At 42.2% G+C, this 18,005-nt stretch overlaps 1 protein-coding gene across 2 annotated transcripts in view; it reads left to right on the top strand.

Annotated features, from left to right (window-relative positions):
- Positions 1–18,005, top strand: part of UBE2O (ubiquitin conjugating enzyme E2 O) — an 89,611-nt gene that overhangs the window by 41,348 nt on the left and 30,258 nt on the right. For both annotated transcript variants that reach the window (XM_030534186.1, XM_030534184.1), the window contains exon 2: positions 9,714–9,773. In XM_030534186.1, the coding sequence (XP_030390046.1) occupies positions 9,762–9,773 (12 nt within the window). In that variant the 5' untranslated portion in view covers positions 9,714–9,761. The remainder of the gene's footprint in view (positions 1–9,713; positions 9,774–18,005) is intronic.

Genomic DNA, 18,005 nt, shown 5'->3' on the forward strand with positions numbered 1-18,005 from the left:
TTACAAAGTGTAAAGTGTTCTCTGTCCCCACTTTGCGGATTGGACCAATTATTGTGCCTCAGTTTCCTAAAATCACACTAACCCAGGGTCAGAGCTGGGAACTCAGCTCAGATCTCCTGATTCCTAAGGTGTGAGGTCAGAACAGGAAGCTGCCTCCTAGTGTCTTGTCAAACACTTAGGGCTTGCCTACACTTAAAGTGCTGCAGCGGCGCAGTTGTAGGGCTTTAATGAAGACACTACCTATGCTGACGGGAGGGGGTACCCAAGAGGCGGTAGCTAGGTTGACGGGAGAATTCTTCTAGCACTGTCTACACTAAGGTTTTAACTGCATTGCTCAGGGCTGTGGATTTTTCACACTCCTGAGTGATGTAGTTATACCGACTTACATTCCTAGTGTAGACCAGACCTTAATCCAGGAGAGATCTGGAGCCTTATTCCAGGAGGATACAATATATTTCAAATAAACAGACTGTGGTACTAGAGCAGACTTTGAGCTTCTCACCTGGAATAGGTTGCAGGTGAGCCACAGAGTAGATACTTGTGTCCTGCAGGAATAATCTGGAGATGCCACTGCCTAACTCCTCCCCCAATCAATGGGGGGATCATTATTCACACTCTTGTGTAGCTTATTAGCTCCCAGCTTGTTATAATCTTCCAACTTCAGACCCATCGGGTTATAAGATTCCAGTTTCAGGCAGTATTTGTTCTTTCCAATGGTCTGGTTAGCTTCCCTCCATAAGCCCCTTTCCCCATATACACAACCATCCATCCCCTCAGGACACAGTTTGTTAGGCGTAAAGCTAACCTGAAGCACTTCTAGGATTGTATAGAATGCTGGTCGAAAAAAACTGTGTGGAGTTGGTGACATGAGGATTTCTGGTTGATCCTCTTAATGTTCAAAATTATCCACAAAATTTTCAGCTCTGCCAGTTTCTTCCACATAGTCAGAGTTGAAGGCCAGAAAGGGGACCTCTAGATCATCTAATCTGACCTCCTATGTATCATCGATCTCCAAAGCCACCCAATACCCATGCACTAAACTCACCTTTCTCCTTTTTCCCTAATTTTTTGGCAAATGTTTCCTGTGTGATACAATAGGGTCCGTGTAACACAAGTGTCCCTCTGAAGGGAAGTAACTTTAAGATACAAAAGGGGAAAGTAGAGCACATGTCATGAAATAACACACATACTATATAAGTATCTCTGACTTAACATTACTAGCTACACGTTATTATTAAATCCCATTGGAAACTTCTGTTTCAGTAGCTCCTGGTGCTTCAGACCAAACTTGGAATCTTCATTGTCTAACTTTATACATTCAGACCTATGTTTAGGGCAGCTGAATAGCTGTGTTAAGCACTGAAGTGCTAATTTAGGCACCTAGGTATGAATTTAAATGAACACTTGGAAATCTAAAACAGCTGTTTTGAAGGTTCAGTATGGATTTTGGTGACCTGAAGTTAGATAACAAAGATTGAACATTCAATCCCAATTGCTGCTCTATTTAGCATCTTTAACTTTGGATTTAGGAGTCTCATTTTAGTAGCTAAATTTAGAAAACTTGGACCTTACCTCCCACCCATTTCTTATGTGTCAAAGATGGGAAAATTAGGGATCTAAGTGAGCCTGTCACCATAAAGACTTGCAGAGAGACCCCCTCCTCACATATTAGCCCAGAGACACAAAACCAAGGTCACTTATATTCAAGACTTGTTACTTGCTCAATTTGGGGCTTGCTCTCTTCCCCTCTGAGGTGCAGTGGCCCTCTAATGGGTTAACAGGACCTTGTCCCAATAAAGGAGCCTTGATCACACAGTAAACATTCTTAAACTCATACAGGTATTTATTAACAATCGACAATCGGCAGAATACACACGCCAAGCATCTAATGTTCATCACTCCTAATAAAGCAGACTGATGTCTCCCAATGGCTGGTCAGGATCTGATCTCGTCCGGGGCTTTGGCTTCTACACAGTCTTTGGTCTTCAGCTGTATTCCAGAGTTAAGTTCCTACGAGCTCGTTTCCTGACCCTCATTATGATAGTTAACAAGGTGATTTCTCTTATCTATGCCATAACCAATTATTTTACTCAAAGCATAGCTATGCAAAAACAATACCCAGTCATTTTCACTGTATAAAAATTCAGATGCCTAAGACTACCTACTCATTAACGTTTGTGTTTTCAAAGTTAGCAAAAACTTTGCAAGGTCTGCTTATCTTTATGCTTCATTAGTGGATGACATTTGCAACGGCAAAACCTTAGACATTTTATAATCAGGAAGGAGCTGCAGAAACTTGATGCTAGCTTGTCCATTTTCTCCCATTCTCATGACATTGTGAATATATATCTATCCTGTTAGTAATGCTGCAGATGATATTTTTCTCTGTCTGTCAAGGCCAAATTCTCCTGACTCTGTAGTTTTTGTTATGAACTTATGGTGGCTAAACATAAAAGATGGCTGCAGGTTATGTTAAATCCATACATAAGGAGGCTGTGGATCATGTCAAGTCCAGGCCTCTCGTTATAGCATTCGGTGACCGGCACACAGTTTAGAATAGTGATGTCTGAGTTAAGACAGATGGGAGGATAGTTTTTTGGGGGGAAGGTTGGAAGAAAGGAGTGGAATGCATGTGCTTCGGTGGGTTCTGGAATCCCAGTAAGGATTTTTTTGGAAGGGCAGCAGATTGAGGAAGGAGGAGGGTATTTATTTCTGAAAGTTGCTTTGATATCCCTGTAGCACCTACCCAGCAGGGAGCAGAGGGTTAATTACATTGAATAGCTTCAGAGCTGGGTGTCAGAGTAGCTGCCTACTTGGGAAGGAAGCACTATTTCTAGCACAACCCCCTCTGGAAAAAGCTTGGCTTTCATGAATTTTTAACTGCAGAAAGAGGCACCGTGTTTAGGGGATGGAGTGGGGCAAGAGAGAGTTGGAGTATGAGAGTAAGGGTGCTGAAAGAATGAACAAGGCAGATTTAGGTCCTCATTTCCTGGTGTTATCAGGGAGAGCACTGCAATACTTCCTTACCTGTTGCTGCAGGTAGACTCTTCTCAAATCTTCGTTGCTAACTTGATTTCTCTTCCTCCCCCACCCCTTGCCTCGGAACTACAGGTTTCCATGGCAACTTCAGAGGTGCTGAGTATATGATATCCCTTAAAAATAAAAATACGACATGAGGATGGCTGGATATTTTCAGCTGGGGCAGTGACCTGGAGGGACATTAGTTTTTAACTTTTGATATGGTTACAGCATGTTGATTTGCTAAGATCTGCATTCCATGCAGGAAAACCTGCTTAGAGGAGACTAAATCCATGGAAATTAGAACTAGAAAAATATGGAGCTATACCTATCTCATAGAGCTGGAAGGGACCCCGAAAGGTCATTGAGTCCAGCCCCCTCCCTTCACTAGCAGGACCAAGTACTGATTTTGCCCTAGATCCCTAAGTGGCCCCCCTCAAGAATTGAACTCACAACCCTGGGTTTAGCAGGCCAATGCTCAAACCACTGATCCAGGCTGCCTCCTGGGGTCAGGGGAGCATTGTCCATTGATGGATAAATAAAGATAAGGACTGATCTGGATGGTGACACAATAAAGCTACTGTATCCTCACACTTTTCATGGAAATTCTGGAAGAAGGGTAAATTCTAAATGTAACTGGTTCTTTCTCTTCTCTTCTTTCATTTCACTAACAACGAAAGCTTATCACACCCTCACAAAACATACTTGTCTACCCTTTCTTTACATATATTTAACAAGAGTGCTTGAAACTGATTTTTTTTTAAAGGCCATGACGCAAGATGAAGAAGTAGGGGTGGGGCAAAGCACCAGGTCATGTGAAAGGAAGGAGAAATAGAGAGTGCCATCATGCCAGTGCAGGTCAGAACTTGCCTTACTAGCATACTTGTTGGTGATATCATTTACTCAATTTCACTTCAGACCAAACTAATAGAAATAAGTTAGATAAAACAGTAAGATAAAAGTCAGATGGGAAGAACCGGTTCAGTCATCTAGCCCATCACCATCCCAGGCAGTATGTAACTGTTCTTTACAGTATATTTTCTAGAGTTTATGCTAAGAGCAGCCAGTCTCCTTGGTTTTCAGGTGTGGGAGGAAAATGCCTTGCATTTTCTTTTTATGAAAGACTGCCATCTGCCCTTAGATATCAAAGAAGGATCTTTCTTATTTTCTTCTCACTGCTGCTCCTCCATTTTAACATTTATATTTCTGGAGTTAATTCTCCTTGCATGTAATAAATATGCATACTCCGACACTAACTAGTGGGTATAATCAAGACTGGTTATTTTCTCCCCACTTTTTTATTGCAGCACACTCCTTGTCATACCTGCTAACTACATATTACATTTGTGTTACCTGAATTTTTTTTGCTGGTGAAAGGTGATGGACAGCCTTGGAGGTTGAAGTCTCAGCTTGGGTAGCATCAAGGGCAAGTTGCCTTCTTATTGTCATCGCTGCTAGTTTCCAAACTCCTAAACTGGAGAGCATCTCTATAAGAGTAGTTCAGTCTCCAGGACCCATTTGGTCAGTGACTTCTCCCCTCTGAGCCTACGAGAGGTGCAGTTGTAGTGCCTTTTTGTGATGTGGGTGCCGGTCCATTAGTAGATGAAAAGAAACAATTCACTTCCTGTAGGATGCATTTGTTCTTAATACTGTTGCTTGTTTCTCCAGGTTAATCTTGTTTCTAGCTTGAAAATCTCACTTCATCCTGAACAGAGAACAGACTATTAGGTATTATCATGTGTGACAGTGTTGCCTGCTTATAGTGAACACTTGCTTTGCAGCTGGCACTCTTCATGGTTGTCTTTTTTTTTTTTTGGAGGGGGGTGGGATTGCATGCAGAAATACTTTTCATTTTATCCCGGTGGAAACTGTCAAGTTAAAATATCCCTTCACTGCCCTAAGAGGCAAAAAGGCAAATGTCATGTGTTTGTGTATATAAGAACGGCCGTACCGGGTCAGACCAAAGGCCCACCTAGCCCAGTATCTGTCTACCGACAGTGGCCAATGCCAGATGCCCCAGAGGGAGTGAACCTAACAGACAATGATCAAGTGATCTCTCTCCTGCCATCCATCTCCATCCTCTGACAAACGGAGGCTAGGGACACCATTCCTTTCCCATCCTGGCTAATAGCCATTTATGGACTTAACCACCATGAATTTATCCAGTTCTCTTTTAAATGCTGTTATAGTCCTAGGCTTCACAACCTCCTCAGGTAAGGAGTTTGACAAGTTGACTCTGCGCTGTGTGAAGAAGAATGTTCTTTTATTTGTTTTAAACCTGCTGCCTAGTATACATATATGTGCATACATTTCCCCCTGTATTTTGACTGGATAATGAGTGACCACTTAGGGTATGGCTACATTTGGAATTTCAAAGCGCTGCCGGGGCAGCGCTTTGAAGTGTGAGTGTAGTCAGAGCGGCAGCGCTGGGAGAGAGCTCTCCCAGCGCTGCATGTAAACCACATCCCTTACGGGTGTAGTGTGCAGCGCTGGGAGCCGCGCTCCCAGCGCTGCTGCCCTGATTACACTGACGCTTTACAGCGCTGTATCTTACAGGGCTCAGGGGTGTGTTTTTTCACACCCCAGTTGCAGCGCTGTAAAGTGTGAGTGTAGCCAAGGCCTTAGACTGCGCACCCCCCCCAATGCAAATATATCAGTGGAGAAAGTGTCATTGTGGTAGTGAAATTCCAAGCATAACCAAAGTACTATCTTGAAATTTTAGTTATATTCAAAATGTTGATTTTAAGCATATGAGAATGTGTCCTATTTCAGAGCGCTCTGAGGACTTATATCACTTTTGTGTATAAAATAAACACACAGGTTATTTTGTCTGAGTACCATCAGAGCTAGCTGTTCAAAAAGCAATCTCAATAGCATTTTTATTAAGAAAATATTTGCCATTTATGGCTTCAAAATAGATCGCTATTTTACCTGACACAATTCTTGGCACTTGTAGCTCTTCTGAATCATCCAAACAAATTGCTCTGCTTTGATCTGTTAACATAGAGGAAGGCTGTCTGAGAGGAAATCTCATTAGCTTTAATGAGTTAAGTGGTTAAATCTCAGGCATCACAATGAGAATTTAACCTGAGCGTATCCGGAGTAGTCTACAAAGACCAGGAGGTACTTTTTGAGAAGTTGTGCATATGGTAACAAACAACTCAAGTTTTTAAACTGGAATAAATTGTCATAAATATCAGCTGTTAACTATAAATTTGTTCGTCTCTAAGGTGCCACAAGTACTCTTGTTCTTTTTGCTGTGGAAAGTAAGTGATGAAATGATTTGTATTCCTCCCACTCTATCATCCCCCCCCCTCCAAAAAAAGGAAGCGGAGGGCACAGTGTTATCAGACCTGGAAAGCGATGTTGCAGACTAGCATTTCCCTGCTAAAATGAGGATGGTGCCTTTTTGGCTATGGATTTGCTGTGAAGCTCAAAGTCAATTATATTACACAGTGCTGAGAGGGCTGTCAATCTGGGACAAAGCATCTGACTAGTGGAAAGACATGGCTTGAATGCCAGGGCTACTCAGGAATAGCAAAGCAGGTGCCTATTCAAGGAATTGCTATTTCAGATTCCTACTGGCATTATCAAGGCATGTGACTTGGATGCAGAAGCCTCATCGCTGTATTGATTTTCATAGAGAGAAATATAGCGAATGAGATGTAGGTTTAAAAGTACTCTAAATATTTAGTTACATAACTTTTGACTGAGGGGCTTTATTTCAGCTGAAGACAGTATTGGTCTCCTGAGCACAAATAGAGTAGGAGAAGGAGAGGAAGGTGGCCAGATGTCCCAATTTTATAGGGACAGACCCAATTTTGGGGTCTTTTTCTTATATAGGCTCCTATTACCCCCCACCCCCATCACAATTTTTCACATTTGCTGTCTGGTCACCCTAAAGAGAGAGAATTTGAGTGAGTTGAATATCAGGGATTCACGAAAAGGCATCCTATTTTTAATCTTTTATTATTATTATTATTTATTTTGGCCTTATCTGGGATTTGGCAGCTTTCCGTGTAATGACAGATTTTCTAAATATTGTGATAGGATGTCAGGTGTTGGAATCCTGCATGTAGATGTAGCACTGCTTTGCTCACTCATCCTGGCAACCAAACCAGGTTCATCTTATTGGCTGCACTAGAAAATTATAAAATAGTTGAGCTTTGCTTAGGGCAGAGAGTTTTAGAATCGGGGGCAGAGATGAGCTGCAGAGAGCAACTCTAGTGCATTGTATTTTAAGAAGGATCTGAAGGTGAGGCTGTTTTTAACAGTGAAGAAAACTCCCAGGAAGGATGTATATTCAGGCCACTTCATTCTTGAATTTGTGTGTGTAAACTGTTAGGAGCAGGCTGGGACCAATATTCGTTTGCAACTTCTTGTAATAAATTTATTAAACGTTTAAGTTCGATCACTCTTGCTTGACATAACATCCGGTCACAATTAGGGATCTACCAGACACTATATTTAATAACAGAGTAGTGTGATTTAGTAAGTAATGTTTAATTTATGTTGTGTTTTTCAACACCAGTATCATTGCAATTAAATTACTCTAATGCATGTTAAAATATAAGTAAATGGTACACTTTGAAAAACAGAATAAGTTAATTCTTTAGAATATCAGAGTGCAGTTTATGGTTGAGTATTTATTGGAATGTAAACACTGTAATTACCCGTGGTTTATTGTTAAAATAACTATGTACATACAGTACCTTTTCATTGAAGAATTTCTACAGCTTTATAAAAACTTAACCCTCAATACTCCTGAGAGTTGCAGGGAGGAGATGGAGGCATAAGAAATTAATATGTTCAAAGATATACAGTGGTAATGTTCTGACTACCAGTCCTGTTTTAACCATTCAACTCAGTATGGTTAATTGTGTGTTACTTTATGGGTTTTCAGTAAAATATGACAGTACATACTAGGATGTTTGGTTCCAGCTCTTACTCTTAGATTACAAGTTTTTGACTAAATCGCTAATCCAAGCCACAGGCTACAACTTGGATTTCTACCAAATGCAGATGAAGCAATATTGAATTTTGAGATAGAGATTGATTGGGGAAAAGTGGATCATAGCTTCCAAGGTCAAAAGGGACCGTTCCTCTGACCTCCTGTATAATTTAAGTCATAGAACATCCCAAAATAATTTCTAGAGCATATATTTTTGAAAAACATCCAATCTTGATTTTAAAGTCATCAGTGAAGGACAATCCACAACAACCCTTTGCAAAAACAATGAGGAGCCCCTGGCAGACCATTAAAGACTAACTGATTTATTTGGGCATAAGCTTTTGTGGGTAAAAAACCCCACATCTCCACGAAAGCTTATGCCCAAATACATCTGTTAGACTTTAAAGTGCCACCGGACTCCTCTTTGTTATTGTGCATACAGACTGAGATGGCGACCCCTCTGATGCTTGGAACCCTTGGCAAGTTTTTTCCAATGGTTTGATAGATGATGCAGTGTTAAGTTTGTCTTGAGAGTAACCTGCCAATCAGTGGTTCTATCCTCAATTCTTGTAGATCCCAGAACATTTGTTCAAAATGGCCATAATGGTATTTAACACACTTTCAGGGATGAAAATGCTGTACGGACAATAGTTAATGTGCCTTCACAACACCTCTGGAAACTACATTGGTATTCCCATGTTTAACTGAGATTGTGATCGATCTAAGGCTGCATTAGATCATTGGCAGAACTGGGGTTAGAATTCAGAAGTATCTGCCTCACTACTACGTATAGTCCACCAAACCACGTTGCCTCATCCCCTCCCTGGCTCAGTTCAGTGAGTTCTCATGCCCAAGGCTGTGTGTGAGCTATTGTTGAGCATATAATGGTTCTTCGACTACTCCGTTTGCTGCCACAGTTGCTTTGGAGCTAATTTCTAACTCATTACTATAAAGTGCTTTGAGAAGCCTGGAATCTGAAAGGTAATATATGAACCAATCTTAGCTTCTGCTTTTAATGCCGTGTTCTGATACAAGAATGTTATCTGGCCTGGATGACGGGACTGCTGAGTGAAACAGAGGGCATAAACAATGTCTCATATATTGTAGATGACTTCTTAACATTTTTTTCTGCAGGGCTAGAGAATCTCTGCACTTGACTGGTTTTAAGGGGAGCGTTTGCTGCAATGGGGAAGCACAGTAACACAAATCACATCCCTATCTAGTTAAGATTTGGCTTTCCAAGAGCTGCACAAGACGCTCTTGGCTAAATGGGATTACCACAGAGTTTTGGGGTATTGTGTGTGATACTTGACTGGTTAGATGAATAGTGCAGGACAAAGGGGAACTGCCCTATGTGATTTACTTTCACCTGTATCACCACACCCCACTCTCCACCATAGGATAGTGAAATGTGGATTGAGAGAGCCAGGAACTTTGTCAAGATGTGTGTCCTATTCCTGGCGTTGCAGCATAATTGATTTGCATCAAAACTATGGACAGGTCATGTAATTGTTGTTTCAGAGCTACAAAATGGGTATAATGCCTTCCTTGAAAGGTGCTGTGAGGGTTAATCCAGTGTCTATAAAAGCACTTTGTGAGCATGCTTCTGGAACATAGGGCATTTCAGCAGAGGAAGTATTAACAGCTAAATGGACTATTTCACTTACTTTGTCCTAGTTTTTCACCAAATGTTGTCTGAGGTCACTAAACCTGGTCTCTCTTTTTTTTCCCCCTCTTCTCCTAGCTGAAGCTTGAGGATCGCTCGGTTGTCCCTCGGGATGTGGTCAGACACATGAGCTCAAATGTAAGTGCTGCTTTTAATAGATCATGATACTGCTGCATGGATATCTAAGGTGGGCTAAGACACCTACATTGAAGTCAAACACACTTAGAAAGTATCCAGCAGCTTCATTTTTTTAGAGTATTAACAGATAGTGTTATCCTTCGATAGCAAACTATGGTTAGAAATGTGGTGTGGATCATAGTGCATAACTGAAAGAGATGGAGTTCTCTTGAGCAGGTGAGGCTGATAATCTCACATGATTAAACAGAAAGCTTGCCTATCCTCTGAGCTTTAAATGTAAAGGATGAGTGACCCTGTACACATAATGGTGAAGCATCCCACATAGACCATAAGAACGGCCATACTGGATAAGACCAAAGATCCAGCATGCCCAGTATCCTGTCTCTGGCAATGGCTTCAAAGGGCATGAACAGAACAGGGCAATTTATCAAGTGATCCATCCTCTGTCATCCAGTCCCAGCCTCTGGCAGTTGGAGATCTAGGGACACCTAGGGCATGGAGTTGTATCATCTTGCCTAATAGTCTATGACAGACCTATTCGTCATGAACTTATCTAATTATTTTTTGAATCCAGTTATACTCTTGGTCTTCACAACATCCCTTGGCAACAAGTTCCACAGGGTGACTGTGCATTGTGTGAAGAAATATTTACTTTTGTTTGTTTTAAACCTATTGGCTGTTAATCTCATTGTGTGAGCCTTTACTTCTTGTGTTATGTAAAGGGGTAAATTAATGCTTCTTTATTCACTTTCTCCACACCATTTGTGATTTGATAGACCTCTATCAAAACCCTCCTTAGTCGTGTCTTTCCTAAAATGAACAGTTCCAGGCCAGGTCTACTAGTGCTTGCCTAGCGCTTATATTAGCGTTATATTAGCTACCCTCTAGTCATCTGTACTGAGGCTAATTTAAGCAATAGGTTACATACCACAGTTAATAGTTCTGCCATTTTATATTGGAGTTCTTTCAGAACCCTAGGCTGAAGACCATCTGGTCCTGGAGACTTATTACTGATTGCTTTATCACTTTGTTCCAAAACCATCTCTATTGATGCCTCAGCCTGGGACAGTTCCTCAGATTTGTCACCTAAAAAGTATGGCTCAGGTGTGGGGATCTTCCCCCATAACCTCTGCAGTCAACACAATGCAAAGAAATCATTTAGCTTCTCCACAACAGCCTGGTCTTCCTCGAGTGCTCTCTTAGCACCTTGATCATCAAGCTGCCCCTCTGACTGTTTGGCAGGTATCCTGCTTCTGCTTTACTTGATAAAAAGGTTGCTCTCAGTTTTTGTGTGCTTGGCTAGTTGCTCTTCAGGTTCTTTCTTGGTCTGCCATATTATAGTTTTACACTTGACTTGCAAATCACTAGGATTTGGCCTCCAATTTTAATGGATGCCTTTTTACTTCTAGCCACCTCTTTTACTCTGCTGTTTAGCCATAGTGGTATTTGGTCCACTTACTATTTGTTTTTTTAATTTGAGGGTGTACATTTAGTTTGAGCCTCTGTTTATGGTATTTTTAAATAGTATCCATGCCACATGCAGGCATTTCACCCTTGTGATTGTTTCTTTAAATTTCCATTTAACTTGCTTCCTCTTTTTTTTTTATGTGGTTCCCCTTTTTTAAGTTAAATGCAACCATGATGAGTTTCTCTGCCATTTTTCCCCCTACATGGATGTTAAATTTAATTACGGGATGGTCACTATTTACCAAGCATTTCAGCTCTGTGCAAATCTTGGACTCAGTCCTGTGCTTCATTTAGGATTAAATCAAGAATTACTCTCCCATTGTGGGTTGCAGGGCAAGCTGTTCCAAGAAGCAGTCATTTAATGTGTCTAGAAATTTTATCTCTGCATTCCGTCCTGAGGTAACACATACTCAGTCAATATGAGGATAGTTGAAATCCTCCATTATTGCATTTTCTGCCTTCGTAAGCTCTTTAATCTTCTTGAGCATTTCACAGTCACTGTCCTTCATGTGGTCAGTAGTCTGTTCCTACTCCTAAAGTCTTATTATTCAAGCATGGAATTTCTATCCATAGAGATTCTGTGGTAAAGTTTGATTCATTTAAGATTTTGTTCTTTGACTTTAGGCTTTCTTTCACATACGGTGCCACTCCCCCACCAGTACGACCTAGTCTGTCATTCCTGTGTATTTTGTACCCTGGTATTACCGTATCTCATTGATTATCCTCATTCCACCAAGTTTCCTGATGCCTATTATATCAATTTCCTCATTTAGTGCCAGGCACTCTAGTTCACCCATCTTAGTATTTAGACTTCTAGCATTTGTATATAAGCATTTGTACGTTTTGTCAATATTCAGTTTGTTTGCCTTCATGCGTGATATTTAAGTGGGACTCTTTTACACTTGCCCATGGGGCAGCGGTGGAGGTGGTGCAGAATACTCTTTGGAAGCAGCAATTTGCTCAACACTTTACCTTTACACCCACCTTGGTGTGTGCCGAAGCATTAATCGGAGACTGTGCCATAGGAGCTGACACAGCATTGGAGCAAAATCAGCTTCCAATACCATGTTGAGGGTAAGGTTTATGACTCTCGCTTCTGGTGCCTGCACTTCAAAAGTTGAGTGTTTGTTTTTGTGAGTGGGGGATAGTAAAGGTGAAGTGGGAATCCCACACTGTGTGGGGTTTGTACCATAGGCGCTCCCATTTTTCTAGCTGTCTCATCTGCACATACTGTTGCATTTCTTGCTTTGAAACCAGTAGATATCCTGCCTTTTCACATTCTAGGCACAGAATTCCCAAGCCATCTCAGAGGTGTCCTCCCCCCCCCCACCCCCGGACTTAACTCAAGTCTTGTCCATCACATGCAACACTCTTGCTGTTTTGCAAAGGGAGACTTGTTTCATTATGACGTTTAAGCCCGTACAGTAGTTCTACATACTGGCTGAATCACCTCTCTAGGTACTGCAGCTGAGCCTAGCCAAATTAAAATTCATCCTGTGCCTGGTACCTTTTTACAAGACTAGCAGGGTCAGTGTTGGAGACATATTACCATAAAGCTCTTTCATGACCATTATCCATTGGAAGTAAAATTTCCAAAGGTCTGATGTAGCAGTTGCAATGGAAATGCAGAGTTCTGTGGTGCAGTTAGCATAACTTCCTCAATGGGAAGAAGTGTCTGTTGAGAGATCTTTCAAAATAGATCCCCAGTGAGTGCGCGCTGTCCATCTGACCCCAGAAAACAGGTATGAAAACTCCGTGCATGTCTACACTGATCTCTGGAGTGATCGTTCCAGTGGGGGTCTATTTATCGTGTATAGTGAAGACACGATAAATTGACTGCCAAGCGCTCTCCCATCCACTCCAGTACTCCACCGGAGCAAGAAGCATAGGCGGAGTCAACGGGAGAGCATCAACAGCCGACCTACCGCAGTGAAGACACTGCAGTAAGTAGCTCTGAGTATGTCAACTTCAGCTACGCTATTGCGTAACTTAGACCGATTTAGCTTGCCCCGCCCCCCTAGTGTTGTACCCAGGCCTCCCTGGACTATTGAGGCAAGACCTAGCTAAAGTGTCCAGCAGAGCCAGTTCAGCAGAATGGAGCTGGTGCTTAAACAACAGACCACAAGCTTTTCTCTTACCTGATGTTGTTTTAAGTCCTAGTTGCCATGTTGTAGAATATTACAGCATTAGCACTCAGTCGGAGATGTGTGAATTTGATTGCGTGAGAGATTATCAAGGATGTTCAATATCCGTCCTCAAATGAGCCATATGATCTCTTAAGGAATTTAGCTAGCCTGGCAGTCTTTTGCAGTTGCTAACTCCTGCCCTACTTATTCTGACGTGTATTTTCTCTCAACTTCCCCTCCAATGTCAGACCCACTGGTGGTGTGGTGAGACAGACAGCTGGCCACTAACTTTATCCCAGGCAGTAAGACCTGTATGTGTGATAGGGGGTGATTAAGGCCACATTCCAGCCCCTGGCAGTAAATGGGCACTGTTGCATGTCATTTTCAGTCTGAGGGACACTCACTGACAAGTCTTCCTTTTGTTTACCATCCATTTCCTTTTTTAAACACTATCTTCCTAGAAGCTTGAAGTGATTTGTCTCTCCTGGTATTTTGTCTCCCCCTGCCCCCTTGGCAAATGTAAACACGCGTTTTCTGTCTTGTCACACTTTCCTTCCTGAATGAGCTGAGGATAATAGGCTGTCTCACTTACTTCATGTGTGTGCTATTGTGTGATGCCTTACTATGCCAAAACTGCTATCTTGCACACTGTCACTTCTGGTGTAGATCCTGAGCATTTAAGTACCTGCTGTCACTTGACCCTTTCCAATATATGGCTGGTATTAATTTTTCATTGATGGCATGGTGTGCTTTAAAAAAGACAAAAAATACAACCAACGCAAGCCATTTTCTTCTCTTCCTAGCCTTTCTTACAGCTTTGTTTTGGATGGGACAGTGAATTGGACGAGGGAGAGACTTCCCCATCGCAAACTTGGGCATTTCTCCGGTATGATATGTGCTGTGGGGACAACAATGGGCACACAGGAATGTGTTCATTGCAACAAAGGGTGCTTGACTCATCTAGCGCTCAGGACTCAATTAAACTGTGATTGATCTTGTGCTAAAGAGCACAGTGCTGGATTTCCAGTTTCATCCATTCATCACTGGCTCATGAGAAATTGATTTTTAGAAAGGAACTATGAAATCTTGATTTCTCCATCTTCCTGTGAGCTTCCCGTTTATCTGGAATATAATAGAATAGAACAGGGCACAGTACCACCTTACTGAGGCTGACCGTGTGGAGGCTTGGGGGAAATCTATAGTTAAAGCCCTGTATTATTGCACGAGACACATGCTGGCTTGGTCTCACTTTGAAAATGAGTCACTCAGCCCCATTCTAAGCTGATGGAATGAATCAGCAGAAAAACTTAGTCAGCAGGTTCTGTTCCTCAAGGATTAGTGTCTCTGTAACTGTGCCTTAGTGGATCAGAACCGAAGATGCCAAATTCAGGACAAACTGCTGAGAAATAGGGCAAACACAACCCAAAACTGGTGTTTATTTTTTTTATAAGAGATACCAAACCAGCCACAAAAGTAAAGTCCTGTTTCAGCACACTGGCTAACAAGAAAACATAAAGGCCGTTTCCTCAGGCATTTGAGTTCTTGTATCACCACCAAAAAAACTGATTCAGAGACGAGTGGTTCTTTACAACCAGTCTCATCAGATAATAGGCTCTTCTGATCCCAAGGGACCAGCCACACACCTAGGTCAATAAATAACTTAGCCCTTACCCAAGAATCATGCTGGTGCCAATCCTTTAGTATCTAAAATCTAAAGTTTTATTCATCAAAATAAAAAAAAAGGTGAGAGTTGAAATTGGTTAGAGGAATCAATTACATACAGCAATGGCAAAGTTCTTGGTTCAGGCTTGTAGCAGTGATGGAATAAACTGCCGGCTTAAGTCATATTTCTGGAGTACATCCACAGCTTGGATGGGTCATACAGTCCTTTGTTCAGAGCTTCAGTTTGTAGCAAAGTTCCTCCAGAGGTAAGAAGCAGAATTGAAGACAAAATTGAGGTGTTTCCAGGGCTGTTTATAGCTTTTGCCATGTGGAGGGCTTCTCATTGTTCTTACGGTGGAAAATTACAGCAACAAGATGGAATTTGGAGTCATATGGGCAAGTCTCATGTCCATGCATTTTGCCTCGTCACAGCAGGAAATTCCATAAATGTAGATGGACATCTCCCATGATCCATTGTCAGTTAAATGTTCTTTTGCTGGACCACTCCATTTGAATAGTTCCTCCAAGATGTCCTGGCTTGCTACCTTGTGGGTTTTACCCCAGGAACAAACATTTGAAATCCAAGTATAGAGCCAATACTTGTATCATTTTTGTATTTGAAGTTATATGTGTACAGATAACATAATCACCACCACCAAATCATAACCTTATCATAGACACCTCACTTGACAACCTTTGTACAATATTTGCTGGAAATATAAAACAGTGGTTGCACCAGTGGGGTCATATTTTAATCGGATAATGTCAGTCTCATGGTAAAGTAAGTTAAGAACATCCAAATAAATGGAGGGGAGGCATTGAGGAAGGGTGCCACAGATGGGGTTTCCTGGGGTGTAACCCCTGGGTGTTCTCCCAAAGTCACTCCCTCTCCAGTACAGCCACTTACAGCCCTGCTTCTGAGCACCTGTCCAAGGGGAGGGACAAGCTGAACTGAGCCACATAGTGATTTAAAACAAGATCTGTAGATGACGGAATACAAAGGTTCCAAAGTGAGTGACCTTAAAGTCTCTTACCTGCTAAAGCAAGGGAGCTTGTCCGGTTGGAGACTTGGTCTCTCATATCCTAGGTTAGCGTGGACTGGGAGCGCTATGGGGGAATGCTTCACTTTGGGTTAACAGGAGCTTCCTGCTCACTGACCCAGGAACCATCACTGACTCCGAAAGGAGTCTCCGCCAGAGAGGTGCTTGGGAAGAGGGGAATGGAAAACTGGAGTAGGTAGGTGTAATACAGTGGGAATCTGGTGGAACCTCCTGCCTTGTCCTTGGCTGGAATTATATATGGAGAAATCTCAATTGAAAATATCAAGAGAAAATTGAACGTCTTGTTTTGAAAACACTTGTTTCTGTAATCTCTCTGCATCCAAAGCAGCAGCAGCTTTTTGCCTCATCTCAGCACAGCGATAAGGTTGAGCCTACCTCTATAACACGCTCAGCTCGGCACAGCGGTAAGGTTGAGCCTACCTCTATAACACACTCAGCTCAGCACAGGGCTGCTGCTAAGCAATCTCCACACTTCATCTGCTGATCCTCTGTTCTTTCAATAGCAGTGTTAGTCATAAGACCCCTGGAAAAAGGCAGAGGGCGGAGTCAGGGGACCAAGGCACAAAGCCAGACACTGGCAGACTTGCTGTGTAATGCAGAGTCCCTGCTGTATACCACAAGGCTGCCTTTCCAGTTCAGTATTTTAATGTGATGTGCCTTGGAAAGCTTTGGTCAGTGAGTGGGAAATGGGCATGGTATGAGACAGACTAAACTAGCAGAGAATTCTCTGAACTACTTATGACTTCATCATTTTTTGGTGGTTAATGGATAAATGTTATTCATCAAGTACAGTGAAGGCATTTCTGTGTCACCTATTGATAAGATAGTGTACTATTGTGCATTTTCCATTAGAAATGAAGGACAGGGGAGAGGGACCCCGTGACCATTTGGTAGAAATTGCAGCCTCTAGAACATAATACTTTGTTGGCTCCTAGAACTTTCCTGGTACTCACTGTCTGGTGCACAAAAATCATGTCTTCTGAGATGAGTGAAATTCTGAAATGGTCATCCTAAACCAACATTTTCTGGTTCTTGTACCTGGAATTACTAAGTAAAAACTAGAAACAAAAGTATTAAATGATAAGGAACAATATCGTGGGGTTTATCAAATCTAAGATCATTCTGGAGAAGAGCAGAGGCAAGTAGTCAGATGCAAAATAATGAGCCACTTCAGTTGAGTTCCCAAAGATGAGACTTGCTGTCCAGGCCTTGTTTGTCCTGTGGCTTGAACTAAGCTAGCAGCAGCTGTCTTGGAAAAACGTTGAGCACGGCTCTGGCAAAACTATGCTTAAGTCTTTGAATGCAATTGTTGACAGCACGGTTTCGCTGTCTGTGGTAGTCAGGGTTTTTTGTTGGAGAGCTGTGCTAGTCCAGTCACACTACAGAGCCTGTGAAGTATGTATCCTAGTTTCTGCACAATCAGTGGTGTGTCTGCGAGATGATCTCCCAACGCAGCCACTAATGTGAAGGAGTAGCTGTAGTTTGTGAAGCAGGTGTGCAAAGCACAGCACTCCTGCCTTGGTCTCTGCCTGTGTAGCACTTCTTATGCTGTCTCCTACGTACATTACTGAGTAACGCTGGCACCGTTATGCTAGGGAGAAGAGCAAAGATATGCTGTTGCCAATACACATGAGCTTCCCTCCCTTGATCCCCCTCTTCTTGGCTGCCTGGAGGAGAACAGATAAATGATTTCTCTCCCTGCATCTCACTGCCTCAAGCCCTGTATTCTGCCTAGTGAGGGATGGAAGAGAATCCAGACAGCTCTGGTTCGCTTGCTGAGCAATCTATTCAAATATTTATCCTGGACAGTCCCCGTCTGTATCTGTAAAGGAGGTCCTTCCTATGACTGGCTATGCCTGAGACCTGGCAGAATGAATTGAGCACCAAAAACCGTGGATTTTTAGAAACTGCATGTG

This window comes from Gopherus evgoodei, chromosome 15, assembly GCF_007399415.2.
Source record: "Gopherus evgoodei ecotype Sinaloan lineage chromosome 15, rGopEvg1_v1.p, whole genome shotgun sequence".
Taxonomy (NCBI): domain Eukaryota; kingdom Metazoa; phylum Chordata; order Testudines; family Testudinidae; genus Gopherus; species Gopherus evgoodei.